We start from the raw sequence: 17,201 nt of genomic DNA, 5'->3' as shown, positions 1-17,201 counted from the left end.
GTCCTCCTGAAGCAGAAGCTCTTCTTGGTGTCATTTCATGTGCTGTGGATGAACAGAAATGACTGGCGTTCCTGAGAGGAAGCAGATGTCCTGCAGAGAGACAGAGCGAGCGCTCGAAAGCGAGCGTGTACCAGAAGAGCAGTTCAAGTGGTTTGTTTGAAAGCGGAGATAATTGGAGCTGATCTGCTTGAGTGAAGAGGAAGAAGCAGCGCGGTGGTAAATTTGTAGTCCCACGGTGCTGCAGAGCAGAACGAACAAACCCGCCGCTGAGCTTAGCAAGGTGCAGGTTACGTAGAATAAAGAAGTTGACGTCAGCTGTGAACACAAAGTGACGTTCTTTCTCCTGCAGGTGTACGGTGGATACCTCGCCAGCCTCCTGCTGAGCTCCGATGACTCGCTGTTCAAGTACAACTTCAAATTTAAATGCGGAGCAGCCGTCTCGCCCATCACCGACTTCAGCCTATACGGTAAAACAAGTCCTAGACAAGAAAGTTGATTATTTTCCAATTGCAGCACATCCCTGAGTGTTTTATTCTTCGGCAACGAAGACGAACTTGCGTCACTGTAATACATTATTAGTTTCTCAAGCAACCGCTCATTCACGGGGCAACACTAAACAACCGTAGCACAAAACACTTCAGGGAAGCAACACGCCATTTATTCTGTTATTTCTAATCTCGGTGTTGTTCTCGCAGCCTCGGCGTTCTCTGAACGTTATTTAGGATCTCCTCAATCTAATCCCAGAGTGTATGAGGTAAATCTCTTCCTGCTACATTATATACACACACACACATCTCTCTTTGATTTCCTGTAACCCAACGACATCACCGTGTGCATTCTCTTCTTTCACAGATGTCGAGTTTAGCTCATCGAGCAGGTCCGCTCGAGGATAAGAATTTGTTAATTATTCACCCGACAGCTGACGGTGAGTTTGAGTTCAGCTTCCTCACTCCGATTCGTTTCCTTTCATAATTAACCTTACTTAACGACTTCATCTGTTCGCAGAAAACGTCCACTTCCAGCATACGGCTAAATTTATCAACTATTTAATAAACAAAAAGGCCAATTACACACTGCAGGTAAGAGCACCTGTCTCGTATTAAATTATTATTTATGAGCTGAATATTCACTACTGTTAAGAACTTGCTGCATTTAAGCATGGGCTGTTTATTTCTATATCATCTCACAAAGCAAATAATGTGCAGGAAGTCCGATATTTATTAGTTTGGTCCTCCATGTTTCAAATTTGTATCTCACGATGCCTTGCGTGAGCGGGGAAAGCCCACCGTGTGCTGTAGTATCTTGTATTGGGTCATGGTGAAGCAGGAAAAAATAGTGGAGAATTTAGAGCCACGTGGCTTTAAATTCATGCTCACGTAGCGACGCCATACTGGAGGGCAAGTGTTCAGGTGCAGAAAATTATGGCCCTTTTCCACTACCCTTTTTCAGCTCACTTCAGCCCGACACGGCTCGCGTTTCGACTACCAAAGAACAGCACGACTCAGCTCGCTTCAGCCTTGCTTAGCCCCTAAAACTCGCACCGTTTTGGAGTGGGGCTGAAGCGAGCCAAACCGAGCTGAGTGGGGCTGGGGGCGTGAGCAGACACTCCCCTGTGCACTGATTGGTGGGGAGGAGTGTCCTCACACGCCCCGCGAGCACGCTGGGATCTGTAAACACTGTAAACCCGGAAGAAGAATAATTACGAATTACGAGAATTTCTGAAGCTTTATGCGCCTCGCCTCATCTATACGCTCTTGCCAGTATCTGTCCGCGTTGTCGGTGACAACAAGCCACAGCACCAAGACCAGCAACACTAACGACTCCATGTCCTCCATGTTTATTGTTTACTATTCGGGTCGTGAGACTACTGCTTAAAAGGTCACTGATGTCACTGTTTGCACCGCCTAACGACATCACGTGACGTCCACCCACTTCCAGCCAGCACGGTTCAGCGCGGTTGTAGTCGAAATGCAACTCCAACAGCCCCGCTCAGCTCGACTCAGCCGCGTTGGTAGTGGAAAAGCGGCATTAGATTGTTAGAATTAAAACAAGTTGTTTTTTTGGTGAATGTGCCTTCGTGGTGACCTTCTCGAGGGTTTTATTTACCCGAAAGCTTGCTCTCCACTTTCATGTTGCTAAGCGGTATCCAAGCACGTGACCTCGAGCTGCAAAGATGCCTTTTAATCAATATCTCCAACCTAAATCAATCAAACCATTTTTTTTCCAAAGATCAGCGCGTTATTTAATACTAAAATCCTCATGCTGACCAATCAGGAGGTGGCTTTGCAAGTTGGAACTAAAATCACCCTCTGCTTTTTGTTCAGATCTACCCTGACGAGGGGCACTTCCTGCACTCTGAAGTCTCGCGGCAGCACTTGGATCAGTCACTCGTCGGCTTCTTCGATACGTGTTTCAAGCCGCCGGAGATTGTCAGCGAGGACGAGCTGGAGCAGGAGGATGAGGACGACGGCTAAAACGGCGCCGGGATAACCAATCACACACAAACTGATTTGTTTCTCTTAAAAAAAAAAAAAAAAAAACCTGCATCATGTAATTCTTCATCCTCCTCCTCTCCATTTGGGACAGAGCATCTGCATGGACCAATCGCACCTCGCCTGTGAAAAGGGGACGGTCTGACAGTGAGCGAGCGAGCAAGTTTCTTCCTCATCTTTCTCCCTGGTGCAGCTGTACAGCGCCCTCATGTGGACTGAACCGACGCGGAGGATAGATAAATATAGCACAACCCGCTGCAGGAGAATTAGATCGCACTCTGTTCTTAATATCCTTTGTAACAGAGCGTACCGTATTTTCCAGACTCTATTTAGTGCTAAGAAAACTGCGCTCGCTGAACGTTATAATCGCAGCACTAAACTGTAGCGATTTTAGAAATTAAAGGGAAAATTTCTGCAAGAACAACAAAAAAATCAGTGTTCTTTACTTTTGTACTAAAGCTAACGTTAGCTACGCACCGGGGTCTCAAACTTTCAGAGGCCTAACAATGATCGTGCTGAGAAGAAAATCCACAAAGGGAGTAGATTAGACAACTTTTTTTTTTTTTTTTAAATTACAGTATTATGCTGCTCGTCTACATTTCCATCAGCCTAACATTACGAGACGGCAAACTCATCACGGTCTGGAAAATACGGTAATATCGAGACTCCTATTTAAACGTTATGTTCATACAGCTGATGTTATATTAGTCACTGTGCCTTACTGGAGTAAAGCTGTAACACGCGCAGCACTGCGATTCAACAACTATCAGTTTATCAGTGACGCGGGCTGGGCGACACTTCGACATCAGCTTTACGCAGAAAGGGCAGTCGTCTTTCCTCCAGTACGAATATCAGAGACGCAAACCGAATCAACACTTGGGTCAGGGTTTTGAACTCTGATATTAACTGGAAGCCCGGCCCTCACTTCATCACCGTAAAGAACAAACAAACATCGACAGAAAATTTAACAGGCCTCGATTTTTTTTTCCTACAAAGGATTAACAGTTTGCGCTGTAATGAAGAGCCAGTACGGATAACGATGTTCAGAGAAAATGAATCACAGGAACGATCGTCGTATCGCCCAGCCCTACCGTACTGTTACATAATCAACGAAACGTACACGTTTCCCTTTAAAGAACGAAGTCTCATGACCACGAGGTGGTTGATTATCTATAATCGGGCACAAAATGACGACTCGCAGGAAAGTTTGTAGTAAAGCGTGTACGTTTCCGTTTCTTCGTGCTTGTTTCATACGAACTGCTGTGATGACGCTCAAAGTCTTTATGGATTTTTTTTTTTTTTGACTGTCTGTCTCTGGTTAACGTTAATGTCGTCGCTGCTGTACAGATGTGTAAATTACACCTCGGCTGTTTTGGTCCCTGATGTGCGTAACTTGTACATAAAGCATTTTCAAAGCTTGATGTTTCCTCCCCACCACCACACACTGTACCTTATTCAGCAGCTTGCGACTCATTAAAGCGGGACGCTAACGACGACACTCTGGGCTTTGTTACACAGAACAGCTGACTTTACACTATTATATTACTGCGTGTGTATCAGATGATCAAGAAATCTTTTTAGGAAAATTAATGAGCCACTGGAGGAGTTTAAGCAGAACAGCACTCTGGTGCCATCTAGTGGTGAAATATGAGCACATCTGCTGATAATTTAACAGAATATTATTCCTATATGGAGCACTTGCATGTGACGTCACAGCCGATCCAGATTGTGACAGACGCCATCTTGTCGGTCAAATGCCATATTTCCGCCTTCTACCTTTTCTTCTGGAAAACCCTACTATATACAATTCTACTACAACGGCTGTGGCTACAAGCTCTCCCTACCTGTGCACGGTTTTTGTTTTTTGTGTGTATTTTTGCGTGTTGTTCATCTGTACCGGACTTCAATATCCACTACAACCGTATGGACTTACTGGACATGGGTTTCCAGCAGAAAATGACTGTTTGTAGCGATTTCCATCGCATGCACAACATTCCGGACGAGAAAAAAAAAAATTCCGGACGAGATAGCGAGACCAGCGGGGTCCCCGTGGATTGTTATCGGAAGCAAAAGCGAGGCTGCAGGCAGAGCCGGCCTGTTGACTTAGCTCAGAAAACAGCTACTCAAACCTCCACTGCTAAGCCTCTACCTCTCCAACGCCAGATCCATGGTGAACAAAACGGACAATTTGGAATTACAGCTGGAATTACCTTATTCTATTCTATAATCGGCTGGTCAGTGCAGTACTAGTAATACTTAAGTGACTTACCCATCCAGTGAGGATTATTTTCTTGTTTACAAGATGCCACATCTGAGTCGCTGACAAATCCTGAATTTCTGTAAAGATAACTGTCCAGAGATTTATAAGCACGCAGTGCTTCACCACTGAACAGCGAGGGAAAGTTAATGAGGTAATTATACATGTCCGGGTATTCCGCTGGCAGTTCCATATCCACTGACACGGTCGTGAAAACTCCGTCCGGAAAGCCATAAGGGTCACTAATCTGTAGGTCGTTTATTTTAGACATATATCTAGTTATCTGTTCATTAGAAAAATGAGCCGTGTAGTCCGTCGGTTGAAATTGATCCATTCTGTACACGAGTGCAGCAGTATTCAGCGGTGTTGTTGCCCGACAAGATGGCGTCTGTGTACTTTCCGGTCACGTGACTGCAAGATCTCTATACAGGGTGTCTCAAAAAAATGTACTCACACTTCGAATGACGAGAAAACCTTTATTTATGAACATAGAGTGAAATGGAATGGCTTCGAATACAGAAGACAAATGTAATTGAAGAATCATGTTCGCAAATTGATGACCATTATTGTGCTGATAACGCGCACCAAGGGATTCACAAACGTCACGAAGCAGGTCATTAGGAATATCGCGACATTGTCTTTCAATTTCCAATTTCAATGCATCAATTGTTCTTGGTTTGGTGCGATAATTTCCTGCCATGCTGTGATTAATTAATTACACCTGCAACACGTTAGGGACAGTTAAAGTGCGAGTACATTTTTTTGAGACACCCTGTGTATATATAAATAAAACCAACCCAATCAAAGTGACAAAGCACTGAACTAATCCCCAGCACACCTGAGCACCTTCAGATACCTGTAGGCAGGTCAGAGTCGAAACATCACTGAAGATCCACGACGCTCTGCGCCGGACACGCCTTACCTGCAAACAGGGAGCCCCTCCCACCCTGTCATTAAAAAGAATGACTTTTAAATCATGTCCGCAGCTGTTACAGCACTGACACTGGAGACTCCTTCCATCAGCGCTTTTAGAAAAAGTGCTTTTTTGACCACAAAAGGGGATGCACTTAAATCATTCTTTATACCATAAAACACGGTTAAGTTTTAATGTTGAATGCCAGTAAGTTTTCAGACTATTTTGATCAAATTAGTGTCAAAAAAACGTCCTCTCCGAGATCTAAAATGCGGTCAAGATATTGGGACATAAATATTAGAGACAACTAACACGAAGCTTACAGCCTTATATTTAAAAGCACTATGGAAGTAGTGGATTCTGAATTGTCAAAAAAAAAAAAAACGTCCTCTCCGAGAATCACTTCATTTGTTTCTCCCATCTTATAGCAGATTACACAAAACTACCATCAAAAAATTACCTGAAATCTGTTCTTTAACACATTTAAAAACTGGTACAAGAACCAGTTTGAATTTTGGACCCCTGTGACACAAACTTTGTAAAACAACCCTTAAGTGTGACCTAATTAGCAGTTCGTTAGCAAAGATTGACACTACAATGAGCAAGTGTCGTACAGAAGGTCGAGTTATTTCAAAAACGTTGAAAGAGGGAGACACGATTTAACTGAAAATAAAATGATCGAGTTTTGTTCCTCGAGGGACCCAAAACATCAGAGATTCCAGTGAGACGCCTGGAAAATTCACTCATCCGACGAAACGAGAACGCGTTCCGTTCTTGGTTTATTACAGAAAGATGAAAGATGTCTAAAATCAGCGTCGCCGTGGCGACGGTTCAGCTAATTTAGAAGAACCTTCACTTGTCCTTCTGTCGAGCTGGAATCATCTTTTTTTTTTTTTTTTAAATAACCTCCTCAGCCAAGCGAACACGGTTCACCACGACAATAAAGATATGACACGATGCTTTACCTTTTTTTTTTTAAATCACAGAAAAGATCATTAATATTCTGACATGAATAAAGTCAACACACACACACACACTCACCTGGTTTTCACATCTGCGAGTAAAAACACTCCACACTCCACTTTCCAGCTCAGACAGAAAACGGTTTTATTATTTGTGTTTCCAGTGTTTCATTCGTCCACATCTGTAGCAGACAGGGCATGATAGAAAAAACAAGACCTCTCTCTCATACACACACACACACGCGCACACACACACACACACCTGGAGATGATGAACATGGTCCAGTCCCTCGGTCCCACGGTCTACACGCCCGTCTTGTACAACACCTACAGAACTGACGGGAGACGTGCTGCAACATTTAAATTATTCTACACAAATGTCGTCTACAACAGTGAAATGCAGAGAAGTTTTTCTTTCTTTAAAAAAAAAAAATGTTAAGACCAACGTGAAACGCCAGAACAGGATCAGGAGGCGTGTTCTCATTATGTCAGGAACGTGTTCTCTTCACAGTATGTTTTAGAAGAACGTATGGCACGAGTTTCACGCGGTGCAGCTTCATCACCCGGATACACACGTGCCATACTGAAGAGAAGCATTTCTCAACTTTAAATGTGAAACAAACACGCTGAGGTGTATTTTTTTTGGAACCGGGACGTTTCCCTTGCAACGAGAAAAGAGCCGAAGATGTTTTGTTTTTTACACCAAACTCACAAACCACTTTTTTTACTTAGACAAAAACACACATTGTCGGAACACTTTCATTAAATATTTAGCTTTAAATCTGTATAAAAATGTTACAAGTTTGTCATGGCTTTCCTAATAATGAGAAAATGCTAGCTAGCTATATGCAAATTAAATCAGCTGATCGGCATGGAAAATTTTTTTTTTTTGGTTTACATGCACGTTTGTTTTCGGATTAGATTAGCTACACAGCCTTCCGAGCTTTATTTCTCTTCGTAGTGTCTCGATACGTATATTTAAATAATCAAGCGCCTCGGAAACCAAAGAAACCGAACTTCGAACACGTCGTACATAACTGCGTCGGAGTAGTAGTCGTGATAGCAGCGGATTTCGTACGTCGCATATTTTAAACGTCTGTCGATTAAACATCTGCCTTGACGCTTCGATCACACGTGAGTTTGGAGTAAAAAAGATTTTCGATTTGTTTCTCGATGCAGGGAAACTTTTTTTTTTTTAATGCTACTTTAAGTCAAACCGGCTGATATCGGACGACGCGGATATTTATTTACGCCTCGGTTTTTTTCTGATTCGAATTCTTCTGACGGCTGTACGACAATAAGGTAAGCGGCTGCAGCTCTAATTATATCCGTAAAAGAACACGCTACACAAAGAAGCTCAAACGATGGGAAAATCATTTCAAGTACATTAAAATAAAGGGGCTATGTACAAATAAAACGAGAAATGGCGCAAATTAAGCGTTACAGCAAAGCAGATCGGATACATTCTTCATTTCGGTTGAGTTGAAACCTTCTTACACTTGCGAGAACAAGTCGTCTTAAAATCTTTTCAGAAGTCACGTACGTGCCCAATTCATCCGAGAACATAACCCCACCTGTTTACCCCCTCCCCCTTCATCACCACCACACCCGACTTGTCACGGCAGCGGAATTGTTAAATCGTAAATTCGTCCAGCAACACCGGGTCTTCGTCTTCGGGTCGAACCGCGAGAGATTTCTCTTCGCTCCGAGACGAACCTCGAGTCAAATCAGAATTCAGTTCTCAGAGGGAGGAAATATTTTAAAAACAGATTCGGTCAGAGAAAGACGTCATCCGTCAGCCTCCTCGTCCTCCTGACCGTAGGAAACCTGCGTCAGTACCGTCCTCCTTCACTTCTTTTGTTTTTTTTTTAAATCTGGTATAAAAAAATAACTTGTTGTTTTAAGTACCGTACACTCAGTCACTCGCGCGCTTCAGTCTGTTCACAAGTACTGATAAAAACGTGAGCGCACCACCTGCACCCCAGACAGTTTGTGTGGATGAGCGTCAGAGGCCAAGCTGAAGCTTTTGAACTGAGCCACCGCTTCTCCGTTGAACATCCCTGAACTGGACCCCGAGGCCCCGGCGGAGAACAGGTCAGAGTTTTCCAGGCTGACTTCCGGGTTGCTCGTGCGATGGCGCTCCCTGACGATCCAGTCAGTGATGGAAAAGTCCTGCGAGCTGCATTTGGGTTTTAAGCGATCCATGGCGGACAGCTCGGCCCCGGTGATGACGGACAGTTCCGCGAAGTCTCTCTGGCCGCCCATCGTGTGGCGGCGCCGTATGTTGGTCTTCCGTTTGCTGCGCGTTTCAGGAGATCTGGTGCGCTGTGACCCGACACCGAACATGTCGTCGGCGGAGGCGCGAAGTCGACACTTGAGGCGATCGGTGATTTTGATTCGCCAGACGGGTTCGTTTTCACTGCTGCCGTTTTTCCCCTTGACGACATCCAGCATTTTGGAAATCCTCGACTCCTGATCGCTGCGTCCGCCGTCCGTCGAAGACTCGCTGTCCGTTTTTTGTCGGCTTCCTCTCTTCCGCGCCAACGTGTCACCTGCGACGATGCGCTGCGACACCAGAAGACTGGGGGAAGTCTGAAAAGGCGCAACTCCGCCTTCTTCCCGTACAGATAAAACGTCTTCGGACGCTCCGTCGTCTCTGGCGAGCGCGAACACGGATAAGTTGCTCTCGCTGTCCGAATCGATGTTTCTGCCCTCGCTGATCAGCTCGCTCCTCTCGTCGTCGGCGTCGTGAGCCGGACTCAGCGCGGTGGACTCGATCCCCGTCAGGAACGTCATGGAGGACGTGGTGGAGTAATCCGACGTGATGGAGCACACCTCCGCTCCTGCGTTCTCCGTCCAGGGACCTGGAATCCTGCCCTTCCTGATTCTCGGGCCAGACGCTTGAGAACTCGTGCTGTTCAACGTTCCCAAATCCGAAACGCAGCCCTCGTCGTGCGAGGTCGAGGGCGGATCCGAGAGCGAATTCTGACGCGCCATTTCTCTCTGAGCTCGGTGTTTTTTCGGAGACTCGCTAGATTTATCGAACTGCGGTGGTTTCAGAGGCAGGATGTCGGATTTAAATTCTGTCGGAACGTCAACGAGGCATTTCTCCGATCTCTGATCGGCGCCATCGGACCTTTCTAGACGACCGCACACGTCTGCCTCGCTCTCGACCTTTACGTTCTGCTCGTCGTTCGGCTCGCTCTCGTCCTGAAGCTCTTTCTTGGAGAAGCTGGCGTCCAGGTCGTCCTCCGAGCTGCTCATCTGAGGTTTGTCTTTGGGTTTTTTGCGCTTGCGGCTGGCGAAGATGGACGAGCGCAGCAGCTCTCTGCTGTACTGGTCTTTACCCGAGCCCCAGGAGCCCTGCTGGAAAAGGAGCAACGACACCACCTTGGATAGGAAACAAACAAACAAAAGATAAAAAGATAAAAGCCGACGCGGTCGCGTCGGGGTGTGAGCGGAGGGAACTCACTCACCTTTGATTTGGCAGAGTCGCTGGTGGCTGAATCTGCTGACGGAATGAAAAAACAAAATCAGAACGTGTGAGAACGAGCAGCACGAGAAGAAACATGAAGAGCAACAAGGCTGACGATTTCATCACACGAGAGGCATGGACACGTGAGATCAGAGAGATGAAGGCGGGGCAGATAAAGATATCAGAGAGAGAGAGAGAACAAGCTGCACTGACACAGGAAGCGGCTCATGCACACATCTGCACAGACGGCATGTCCACTGACACACACACACACACAGCCTGGTTTAAAGGCAGTCTACCCCGACTCTGAAACACCACACTGAGGCAACACCACACATTCAGAACAGACGAGTGCGTTTTAAAATCGGTGTCTCGGACTTGTTAAGCGTCTCCTCTTCTCTCGGGTCTATTTCCGAGTTAAAAAATAAACGTGTTACGCAGGAACCCTGTGCGTTTACCGTACGAACGTCTGATTTTGCTCATCAAGGACTCGGATAAAAAGAACAGGAAGAGGTTTACGTTACACGGTAAAGGAGACGACAGCTACATGCTTACAACTTAACCAAAAAAAAAAACTTTTAATGTAGGTGTCATTTTTGATTTATTTCACCACATGTACGTGCTCCATCAGCCAAAACACGTTCGGTGTCCAACATCGAGATCATTTTTGACCTGTCGCTATGGCGATAAGAGAGAAATCCATCTTTATGTCAGATCCGAACACGAATAATATTTCCCCCGGTCTAGTGACGCCGAAGCGGTGCTGGACGTCAAACACTTCCGCTTCCGATACTTTCCACCAAGTGCACTGGCATGTTTGTTTTCATCTCTCAGGGATGAGACAGAAAACGAGATGGCGCCCGAAGCCGGGGGTCTGGGAGGGATACCCCCCCCCCCAGGAAATTTTTGAAAAATAAGGCCTTACAAACCACTTGTCCTGCAATCTGAGCTGTAGTAGATAAAAAATCTGTTGTCTTTTTTATATATTTACATGAAAATATGTTTCAAATCAATAGGAGTATTGTTTGAATTCCAAGGGTATGGTTATAATTCATGATCAACAAAAACGACAAACTAAATTCACATTAAACGCAAGTTTTATTAATTATCAAAATGTTCATATATTAAATAACATTTTTTTAAGGAGAAAAGGTCAGTCTCCCTATGTCCTCATTAGTTGCATATGATTTCAAAGTCTTTTGAAATATTTAAGTTTTCAAAACTGTCAGCACTGATTCAGATTTACTGACCGTCATATACATGTTCAATGCATTAAATCAAACGAATGCTAAGTTTATGGGAAAATGTCTATGTAGGGCTTTGACTTCGAACTTCGACATTCGAATGTTGTGAAAAAAAAAAAGATGTTCGAACGAATATTAGGCAGCTCTAAATATTCGAACCTGTATATGGTATCATTAGGCATAATTCTTTTATTTTTGTGAATGTGGTTGTAAACGTTTTCAGTTCAGGTCGCAGGTTTTTTTTAACGTCTGTGGAATTTATGTGAATCGCGAAGGTCTTTTGTCTTATCTGGGCGCCTGTAGACGTTAGCGTCAAGCTGACTATGCGACACTGCGCAGTAATGCTTTCATGCGCTGTTATTTTTGTCAACTTGGGATAGTTGCTAAAAAAAAAAAACTAAGCTTACTTGCGCAAGTAGCCTATAGGCCTAAATTAATTTAGCCTACACATGGTGGAATTTACATACCATGAAGTTCATAAGTTAACGAAGTGAGCACGTAAAACTAATCTGTGATCTTATAACATATCGTGTCCGTGTTTGTTTGAATTGTGAATCAGAGACGCGAGCAGGAAGCAGTGACATGACAGCTGACACCGGTCTCATTCAAAACAAACATTCTCAAAAGCCAACACGAATGGGCTCGGAACGGCAGTGTTATAAACTCACAGATTAGGTGTAGGCCTAGCAGTACCTGCTCATTTTGTAAACGTTCCCCTTTGATTGTCAGTGAGGCTACAGTTTAGAGGCTTTCATCAGTACAAGCAACCAGGAAACCGAAGGAACAGCGTTTCACACAAAAAAGGCAACGGACAAACGACGAAGTTTGTGGATTATGTAACGTTAAAAGTGTCAGCCGGTATAATACCAATTACTACGACACTGCACGTTTCATTAGTAGTGGTTGTAAAAACACGCCTGAATATTTCATATTGACATTGACTGAACACTGCCCCCTGGTGGACTGAATATCATATTTAATTTTGATGCCGAGGTGTTAGTGAGGCATTTAAGAATAATATAATTAATAAAAGTTCGAATACTATTCGAATGTCTAGATTAATTTCCAAACGAACTTCGACTATGATTTTTGGGCCAAGGTCAAAGCCCTATGTCTATGTACACTTTATACAATTATTTATAGTTCACAGTCGCTTCTCATTTTCATTTCATCATTTCGACGACTTCTTCAGCTTTTTGGCCAAAGACAAGAGCTCGTCAGTCCTCTCTCTGTTTTTTATACCAGCACCGATTTCACGTACCTTCGCTTCGTCTCGCTTTGAGTAAAAAAGCCGATACGAAAGAGAAACGCATTTTTGAAGCGCAGCGACGATGAACATGTGCAAGTTTCGATAAAATAGAACAGATGCGGGTACTTTTGTAAGAACTGTTATGATTGGCTATCATGCTCTCGCCAGCGATGTTTTGGCCAATTACATTGTAGATAGCACGTATTCTACCGCGAGACTAAAGATGGCGAAAATGTAAACATGTAACATCGTCGTACGCTTGAGTATCACGAAGGAACATACCCCAACCCCCCCTCAATAAATGAAAAAAACATCAACGGATTTGGCATAATATCGATTTTTGCTCAGAAAAAGCGGAAAACTGTCAAAAAGCGGAAAACTCTCATCCCTGATCTCTGCGTTTCCGAAGGGCCTCTGCGTGCTCTTGCGACAAGGCTTTCGCAGATAGCTTTTCGCAGACAGTTGTAATTTATCGCTGAGCGGGGAGTAATAGGCGTGCGCGATGTTATTCACCGCCACAACGCAAGGGGGCGCGAAATCGCTAGGAGTAGTTGGTGGGTGTGGTTAGTGGAGTGTTTATCCTCCGGTTACTTATAATGACTAGAACTGGAGTCGTATAGATGTCCGTACTTCCTCACTTCCTCGATCAACCGCTCTTCGCGCTGTTCCATCTTCGCTCGTGTTTTTAAAAATGGCGGTCGTGAAAACAAACCAAACCGGGAAAGTAGGGAAGCGGAAGTGCGTGTACAGCGGATGTAGAGTGGACCAATCAGAGCCCTCTTGTCTGCGACGCTGTCTGCGGTGGTCACAATTTTTGGGAGGTGCGCGCAGATGGCGTCTGCGAAGGGGAGGGCTTTGCAGACGCCATCTGCGAGGACTGGGTTGTCAGCATAAATTGGCCTTAACAACCGCTTAGGTACGAGATGCCGAATAATTTATTCCAGTGTTTAGATGGATGATGAACCGGATTCAGGGATCTGCTGCGCGTCGGAGTGCAGAGCCCAACGGTTTGCGCGATGCCATTCGTTGCCAGAATGAATGAATGAATAAACAAATAAATAAATAAAATCCCTCGAGTAGTTGTAAATTATCAGGGTTAAACGCGTGTAATGTGGACCGGGCATAAGAATACAATCACCGGTAAAAGTACATATAAAATAACGTCTATTCCATGAAACACGCGAAGGTTTTTTTTTTTTAAACGTTGTTGCTTTGTCTGCTAGAGCTTTCTTTGTGAGCTCGGTTTCTTTTCTTCCATCCAGGAAGTGACCCAGATGAATAAAAGTTTTGGATTTTATTCATAAGAGACGTATTTTTTGTTTGACGTGTGGTTCGCTTTGGATATGAACGAAGGAGACGTGGATCGATTCCGTCACAAGCGGTTTAAAAAAAAAATAAAAATCATTCTGATAGTGAGCGTGTGGGTTTTTGTGTGAGGTTTAGCCCCGCCCCCTTTCACACATGATGGACAGTGATGCCACATGAGGTGGAGGAGAAACCTGGAGACCGTACCATGCTAGAACTCCTTGCGGTCAGCTTCGGAGACAACGAGAGACAGCAAAGAGGCTTTTCAGACACATGACACCATCACTGCTGTGTATCCTCTCTGTTAATTAATGATCTTATAAGATATGAAGCGTGCAAACACACACCACGATGATAAAAAATATATAAACCCAGACTTCTCTGACATTCACTCAGAAGGAGCGTGTTTTTTAGTTGCTTTTTGTTTTTGTACGTTTGGTTCGTGTTTCTCTCTCTCTCTGTCTTTCTTTTTCTCTCTCTTGGATCGGTTCTTTTTTGTTTTTCTTTCAAAAACGTTTACAAGAAGCGTGGGTTTCTGCAGACTAGGCAGCTACACTGGGGACAACACTCCTCCTTCTTCCTACAGTCCCAGCTGTCCACCACAGACATTACAGAGTCCATCAGTGACATCACCGAGTGATAGACGCCGCCCACTTGGCCTGTGTCAAGATTGGGTAATGTGTGAGCAGGGCTGGACAAAAAGGGGACAAAAAGGGGGGGACAGGGGAGAAAGAAAACACTGGAGACAAGACGGGTGAGCCATAACGTCACATGAATTTTCATTTCATTTTGATTTCTTTCTTTGGGAAAGAACATGCTGGATTAGTGCAAGAAAGAGGGAGGAACAGAACTGAACGGAAAGGAGGAGTGGAGTCGGAACGCAGGCTGAAGGAGGAAAATGATGTGTGAGGAATCATGAGCAAAAAAAAAAATTAAATTAAATTTAAAAAAAAAAAAAAAGAGGTTGAAATGAAATGGTGACATTTTAACAAAAGAATAAAAAAATATTAAACAATTTATAAAAGCTTAACATACTGACAGGAACTATTTTATCCAAATTAAAAATAAATAAATGAATAAAATCTCAATTTAACCAGAGCAAAATCGCTAAATTAGTTCACATTTCCATGTGCATATGCAACAAGACATTATAATCAGCTGGCTAAGATTATACTCAGAGTGAAAAAACACACATCAGAGCTTGAAACTGTGTCCCGGATCCAAAACCGGACTGCGGTCAGTCATGTGGTGGAGGATTAGACGGTTAGATGGGCTTCAGGGATGATGGAGAACCCGACAGAAACCGCATTCTGACAGGCAAGAACCACACCACCGCGTTGGATTAAAAGAAAGAAGCAAAATAAGATTGACTTCGGGAAAGAAAAAACGCCAGACGGAACGAGATCAGCGCTGAGTTACTGCTCATATCAGGACGCACGCAATCGAAAAAACAGGACACTTACACTACCGTTCAAAAGTTTGGGGTCACCCAGACAATTCTGTGTTTGTTTTCCATGAAAAGTCACACTTTTATTTCCCACCATAAGTTGTAAAATGAATAGAAAATATAGTCGAGACATTTTTCTGGCCATTTTGAGCATTTAATCGACCCCACAAATGTGATGCTCCAGAAACTCAGGCCCTGTCCACACGGCAACGGATTCAGGTGACTCCGATACAATTGCTTATCCGTCCACACGGCACCGGCGTTTTGGGTGCCCAAAACGCAATCTTTTTGAGAACGGGTTCCAGAGTGGAAAGATCTGGCAACGTTGCCGTTGCGAAGTCGTCTGGATGAGTAGAACGGATTTGTTTACGATGACGTCACAACCACATGACTGTGAGTGCTTCACGCCGGGTAGAAGTGTAACAAACTCGATGCGAGTTGTCAACAAATCCTATAACTTGGTTCATGAAACGCGCTTACAAAATATTTTCACTGTGAATATTTATTGTGTAATGGTGCAATCCCGCCAGCAAAAATAGGGGAAAAAAGGAGCGATCTCACCTCTTCAGATGTTGGTTTAAGTCCTACAATACATTCCTCAAAAAGGGCATAGAACAACAAATTAATCCATCAACGTGTAGCATTCAATTTATTCCGGACCATTAAAGACGCCGCCTTCCGCGTAGAATCATACGTCATCCTCGCCGCCATATTGGATGGGTCAAAGCGGAGAATAAAGATTAGCTGCGTTTAACTGTACCAACAGGTTTACCGTCCAAACGAGATCACATGGGATTACCTTTCACAGGTGAGACTGGAAAAATACTTTTCATTGTATTTGGTCATTATAATGTCATTTTACGAACAGATTTTTCTGACTTTGTGGCTAATATGAAGTCTCGCGCATAATAGTTTATGCGCATGCGTCCTTACTACTTCTATTGTTCTGGTGTCTCCGAAGGGACCGTCTTACCCTAGAGGTGTGGCATGTGTATTGCATTGTTTTCAGCAAGCGTTGCGTTGCCATATGGACCTGATATTTTACTGATCGTTGCCCATTTGGACGCGATATTTTTTTAAATAACATCTCGTTGCCGTGTGGATGTAGCCTCAATCTGCTCAAAGGAAGGTCAGTTTTATAGCTTCTCTAAAGAGCTCAACTGTTTTCAGCTGTGCTAACATGATTGTACAAGGGTTTTCTAATCATCCATTAGCCTTCTGAGGCAATGAGCAAACACATTGTACCATTAGAACACTGGAGTGAGAGTTGCTGGAAATGGGCCTCTATACACCTATGGAGATATTGCACCAAAAACCACACATTTGCAGCTAGAATAGTCATTTACCACATTAGCAATGTATAGAGTGGATTTCTGATTAGTTTAAAGTGACCTTCATTGAAAAGAACAGTGCTTTTCTTTCAAAAATAAATAAGGACATTTCAAAGTGACCCCAAACTTTTGAACGGCAGTGTATTACGAATCAAGCAGTCGTGATTTGTAGTTGCTGAGAAAAACGTTACGGAAACTTTATGAACCCAGGCTGCGTGTTTCGTAAATGCATTCAGTCGGTAAACAGGAAGCCGATGTGCGACAGGCCTGAAAACGGTAAACACGGTATCGAACCCCAAGCTGAAATTTGGTACCAAGTGGCTATGGATTTGCGGTTGCTCAGAAAAAGGGTGTTTAGGACGGATGGAGGTGAACCAGTGTCCCTCCTTGGAGCAGGGATAAATGACAAAAGAAAGAAGCAAGCAAGCAAGCAAGCAAAAAAAAAAAAACAGAGCGTCAGCGAGGCCGTCCCGTGAGAAACCAGACTCGTTTAGAATTAGCCAAATTTGTCCTTCATGAAAACAAT

The 17,201-nt window shown here is 44.0% G+C and overlaps 2 protein-coding genes across 7 annotated transcripts in view; one reads left to right on the top strand and one right to left on the bottom strand.

The window, feature by feature from the left end:
• The window catches only part of dpp6b (dipeptidyl-peptidase 6b), a 178,119-nt gene extending 174,131 nt beyond the window's left edge, over positions 1 to 3,988 (top strand). Inside the window, exons 22-26 of the mRNA XM_060928201.1 lie at positions 350 to 467; positions 696 to 754; positions 853 to 925; positions 1,006 to 1,079; positions 2,325 to 3,988. Coding sequence (XP_060784184.1) covers positions 350 to 467; positions 696 to 754; positions 853 to 925; positions 1,006 to 1,079; positions 2,325 to 2,474 — 474 coding nt within the window. The 3' untranslated portion in view covers positions 2,475 to 3,988. The remainder of the gene's footprint in view (positions 1 to 349; positions 468 to 695; positions 755 to 852; positions 926 to 1,005; positions 1,080 to 2,324) is intronic.
• A 2,756-nt stretch (positions 3,989 to 6,744) lies between these two features.
• Positions 6,745 to 17,201, bottom strand: part of arhgap21b (Rho GTPase activating protein 21b) — a 126,151-nt gene continuing 115,694 nt past the window's right edge. Inside the window, exons 24-25 of one of the 6 annotated variants that reach the window (XM_060928128.1) lie at positions 10,101 to 10,135; positions 6,745 to 10,014 (exon numbers count right to left, since the gene is read on the bottom strand). In XM_060928128.1, coding sequence (XP_060784111.1) covers positions 8,566 to 10,014; positions 10,101 to 10,135 — 1,484 coding nt within the window. In that variant the 3' untranslated portion in view covers positions 6,745 to 8,565. The remainder of the gene's footprint in view (positions 10,015 to 10,100; positions 10,136 to 17,201) is intronic. The other 5 variants (XM_060928148.1, XM_060928167.1, XM_060928138.1 and 2 more) reach the window with 5 other exon arrangements.

This window comes from Neoarius graeffei, chromosome 1, assembly GCF_027579695.1.
Source record: "Neoarius graeffei isolate fNeoGra1 chromosome 1, fNeoGra1.pri, whole genome shotgun sequence".
NCBI lineage: Eukaryota > Metazoa > Chordata > Actinopteri > Siluriformes > Ariidae > Neoarius > Neoarius graeffei.
The sequence above is the reverse complement of the archived record's forward strand: the minus strand, read 5'-3'. Positions and strand labels throughout refer to the sequence as shown.